The sequence below is a fragment of the Solanum dulcamara genome, chromosome 6 (genome assembly GCF_947179165.1).
Source record: "Solanum dulcamara chromosome 6, daSolDulc1.2, whole genome shotgun sequence".
NCBI lineage: Eukaryota > Viridiplantae > Streptophyta > Magnoliopsida > Solanales > Solanaceae > Solanum > Solanum dulcamara.
In genome coordinates, this window is record NC_077242.1 from 7323871 (window position 1) to 7328929 (window position 5059).

Sequence of the window (5059 nt, forward strand, 5' to 3'; positions counted from 1 at the left end):
AGATATATATCTGGATTGCTCAAATATATTTCTTTCCATTAATAATCTATGTACTAGGCAATTGGGCCTCAAAGAAAAATAAAACTAAAGTTGACTATTCAATTACGATAGATGGCCATTCCGCCGAAGTAATTATCAAAAAAATTATCATTCGTTGTATAGGCATGTATAGTCAATATATATTTCATATATAGTCAAGCTATATTCAGTTTTTTGAGTGTATCATAATGTATATTCAGCGTATAACTCATGTATAAGTAATCTATATTCTCTCCATTCCATATTAAGTGAATTTTTGAGGGATTTTTCATTGTTCAAAATAATTGCATTGTTCAAAGTTCAAGGTAGATGTTTGAAACTTTTTCTATATTTGCTCTTTCATTTATGAGATAAATCACACTACTTGCAAAGTTATATTTGTGATTTTGCAAAGGGCAATAGTGGAAAGTATGATTCAAATCATGTCCTTGAATGTTTTTCTTAATATGTGCATTGCATCACAAATTCACTTAATATGGAATGGAAGGAGTATTGTATAGTCAATGTATATTTTCTATGACTTTTGGCAAGCTATATTATATAGTTACTGTATATTTTCTATGATTTTGGCTATTTTTTATGTAAATAAAACATGATTATATTTGTTGTAAACTAATTAATTTATTCTATATATTTGAAATTCTCCATTAATATTATGATTCAATATGGCCCCCAACAACTCAAATACATGACTATCCTAAGTGACTCTTCAGACTGCTTGGCTTTACTGTTAGGAGAAACCAAAGAAGATGAAGAAGAGATTTTCTTGGCCTGCGAATATGACTTTATATTGTTCTTTGTGTGCTGATTTATTGTTTTGATGGTGTTGTTCCACCTACTCACTCCTTGATCTTTCACTGCCTCAACCCATGCCTTACTTGTTGAACTCATTTTTGGTTTCTTGAAAATATTTGCTAATTATCTTAAGAAGGCTAGTGTTTTTGTAAAGACTTGGATATTGTGTTGGTTGAGTTCTCAGAGATTTGATGCTTCTCAATAAATAGGTAAGTGCGGCTCAATAAAACTAGAGGCTTTTAACTCAAATTCTTGCGGCTTTGGAGCATGGTTTTTTAGAACTTCAGTTACAGCTACGTTTGTGGATGTGAATGTACATTTTTGCCCTTGTGCATAATTTTTCATTCTTGTGGCTAGGGGTGTTTACGGGTCGATTTGGATCGGTTATTGGTCAAAATCAAAATCAAACCAATTTAATCGGTTTTAAAATTATTAAAATCAAACCAAGCCAATTAAAATATACATCCATCGGTTTGATTGTTATCGATTTCGGTTTGGTTTGGTTCGGTTATTAAGCATACACAAAAATAAAAGAAATGATTCATTCAAAAGAGAAAATAATAATAATAATTCATTCAAAATAAATAAATAGTTTTCGTGTCATTTTGGATCATATAATTCTTATACCAGAACTTTAATTATGTTTAACTTCCTACTTATATTGTTAGCTAGCTAATCCAATGTACTAAAACATAAACTTACTGAATAATGTATAAGCTAATGATATGGTTGTACAAATAAAAGATGTATCATACCTTAATATTTTGAATTAGTGTGCTGTAATTTTTGCATAAAAAATTATTCATAAAAAATAATATATTATGTATATATAATTATATAAAAAATATATGTATATAATTTGTCGGTTCGGTTCGATTATTTCTTCGAATTTTTTGAATTAAACCAAAATCAAATCAAATATTATCGATTTTTAAAAATGTAAAACCTAACCAAACCAAATAAAAGATCAATTTATGTAATCAATTTAATTTAATTTTTCAATTTGGAGCAGTTTTTATCCAAACCATGAAGACCTCTAGTTGTGGCTTTGGAGCATGGTTTTCTATTATTTCGGCTATGATTGTGAATGTACATATTTTGTCTTGATTATAATTTTTCATTCTTGTGGCTTTTGGAGCATGGTTTTCTATTATTTTCGTAACGATTGTGATTGTGATTGCACATATTTGGCCTTGATTATATAATTTTTCATTCTTGTGGCTGTGAATGGACATTTCTACCCTTAAGCATAATTTTTTCATGAAGAAAGTTTTGAGGGTGTAGTCGGTATTTCAAGTATTACTAGCTATTTGAGAGTGGATAGTTGATTGAAGTAGCACATTGAATTTGCAATCTTGTTTTGGATTATTTGTGAGAGGAGAAGAATGATGTAACGCCGTACTATATAAACATTAAGCTGGACGCACACCACTTGAAAATGAAACCACAAGTTGCGTGCTTTAAAATAGGAGTATTCATCGTACTATTGCGATAACTTATTTGATATATATATATATATAATCTGGTATTTTTTATTTTGATTTATATAGTATGGGAAGTTAGTAATTATGGTTTATTCATATATAGTGTAAAATTATGACCTCAAAATACTATTTACTATCATACTGAATTAATCGATGTAGTTTTTAATTAATTTGGTTTTGATTTGTATGATACGCTAAGTCGCTAATTACTATAGTTCACTCAACTCCAACTTAATACAATGTAAAATTATATGATTCGACAACGATAGGATCGACCGTAATTTATTGTAATTGTCAATTTATTTTCAACTGTAATTTATTATAATTGTGGTATAGTACACCAATATAATGTATGGTTAATGTATTTGGAATTCAGATGAAGTAAACGATACCTTTAAAACGTGTTAACGAAGGTATAACATGTATAACGAATATATTTTTTTTGGACAGAATCAGATGTATTAGGAGGAGTCCTCGTAATTTAGTAATTTTGTACAGATAAATATAAGATAAGGATGAAGCCAAATTCTCCATATTCGCAGCAAACATAATCTATGTAATTGGCTTAATCAAAAAATTATATATCTATAAAATTGAAAAATATAAAATAAAATAACACAATTCAAACAATACGAAACGAAATGAAAACCGCTAGAATTGAGTATAATTTCCAGATATTTGGATTGCAGAAATTTGTTTTGGACAAAAGTTAAGTTGACAATTTAGCCCAAGCTCTCAAAATCCTTTACAATATTGTCAAAGACTATATAGGTACAGAAAGATGACAGTAACAAAAAATTTAACTGCTATTAGGATTGATGATCAATAAGGACCCCAACAGCTCAAATACATGACTTTTCTCAGAGATTCCTCAGATTGCTTTGCTTTACTGTTAGCAGAAACCAAAGAAGAAGAAGATTGAGAAGAGATCTTCTTGGCCTGTGAATATGACCTTAGATTGTTTTTTGCGTGCTGATTTATGGCTCTGATTGTGTAATTAAACCTACACAGTCCTTGATCTTTTAGTGTCTCTACTACTCCCACACTTACTGCTGCAACCCATGCCCTGCTTGATGAACTCATATTTTCTAATATAAATTTGTGAAGGTTTTTAATTTGCTTTTGCTATCAAACTTGGATATTGTGTTGGTTGAATTCTCAAGGATTTGATGTTTCTCAATATATATAGTTAAGAGCGACTCAATAAAACTAGTGGCTTTTTAGATATGAATTCATCTGGTTTTGGACCATGGTTTTCCAAAATTTCAGTTACAGAATATGGATAAGAATGTACATTTCTGCCCTTGTGTATAAATTTTTTCATTAGATAAATAAAGAGGGTGTAGTTGGTATTACAACTTGAAAGTGGAGAGCCAGCTGTACATAGAATTATTAGAAATATTGTTTTTGAGGTGATGTTCATAACGCCAAAATATAAACATATAAAACAATGAGTACTTAAGATGGATGCACACGGATTGACTACATAAATGAAAATAAACCATGGGAAAGTTCTTTAAAAATTTAAGAGAACAGATAAAGTCATTATTGAAGTTGTTTCATCCTTTCAAAAAAAATACCTTAATTTTGCAATGTCCCTATTAGATAATTTTATATTAATTTTAGTATATTATTTATAACTAACTGGCAGAAAGAGTGTAGCTCACTCTCTTTGAGAGAGTGAGAGAGATGACCCAAAGTATTTTATATTTTTATACTTTTTTTTTTCAATTTTTCTTTCCTTTTTAAATTTTTATTTTTTATTGAATTCTTTGTTCAATGCATTGATAGTGATTTCCATTATCGTGTTTGATTTTTTTAATAAGAATGATGAAAAGGTAATAAAAAATAAAGAGAAAGATGGTTACTATTGATCATCATTTTATTCGGTGAAAAAGCATTTTTCAGCGATAAAAAGATGCTTTTTGCATTATATTAGTAATAAATTTCGTCGTTGGTATTTAATTTTTTTTATTAAGATGATGAAAATATAATAAAAAGTCAAAGGAAAAAATGAAAAAGGAGATGATCATTAATAGTCACCATTTTATCCGGCGAAAAAGCATTTTTCGGCGACAAAAAATAACATTTTTCCTCCACTTTTACTTACTTCACTATTTCTTTTATCTATAATATTAGTTAATGTGACCTTGAAATAATGGCAATTAAATTTTTTAATAGCGGCACCAGTTTTGTGCTAACTAGTTTGCAGTGACTCTTCCTTAATCCTCTGTCACTTTTCCTCTTCTTTTCCTATTTGTGGTGAAGAGGAGAAGCGGGAGGGGGTGGGAGGGTATTGGATTTTTATTTTATTTTTTATAAAAAGTTATTCTTTTTCTCTTTTAGTTTTTAAATTTATGATATTTAACACATGTCAATTAAGAATTGATGCGTGACATCACTTCTTCTTTTAAAAGTGGGGCTGATTAAAAAATAAAGCAATAGTATTATTTTTTTTAAAAGTGGGGCTGATTAAAAAATAAAGCAATAGTATTATTTTAAAATTGTTCATGAGGGTCACAAGACTCATACAAAATTTAAGTGTCTTTTTGAAAAAAGAAGACAAATTTAATGATAACTTTATGTCTTTTCTCAAAATTAAACCACATCATGACATCAAAGTGTTGGAGTTGCTTGCTTCAAATATCACGTGCTCCGTAGAAAAATAATTTTACTCTATCTGTTTTAAAATAAGTAATATTAGAATATGTTTGGTATGAAGGAGAATATTTTTCTTGAAA

The 5059-nt window shown here is 28.8% G+C and overlaps 1 protein-coding gene across 1 annotated transcript; it reads right to left on the reverse strand.

Annotated features, from left to right (window-relative positions):
• Positions 1-3082: 3082 nt before the first annotated feature.
• LOC129892263 (uncharacterized) lies at positions 3083-3602 on the reverse strand. Its single transcript, XM_055967824.1, has one exon. The coding sequence runs from the start codon at positions 3399-3401 to the stop codon at positions 3141-3143; it is 261 nt and encodes an 86-aa protein (XP_055823799.1). The 5' UTR covers positions 3402-3602; the 3' UTR covers positions 3083-3140.
• Positions 3603-5059: the final 1457 nt, after the last annotated feature.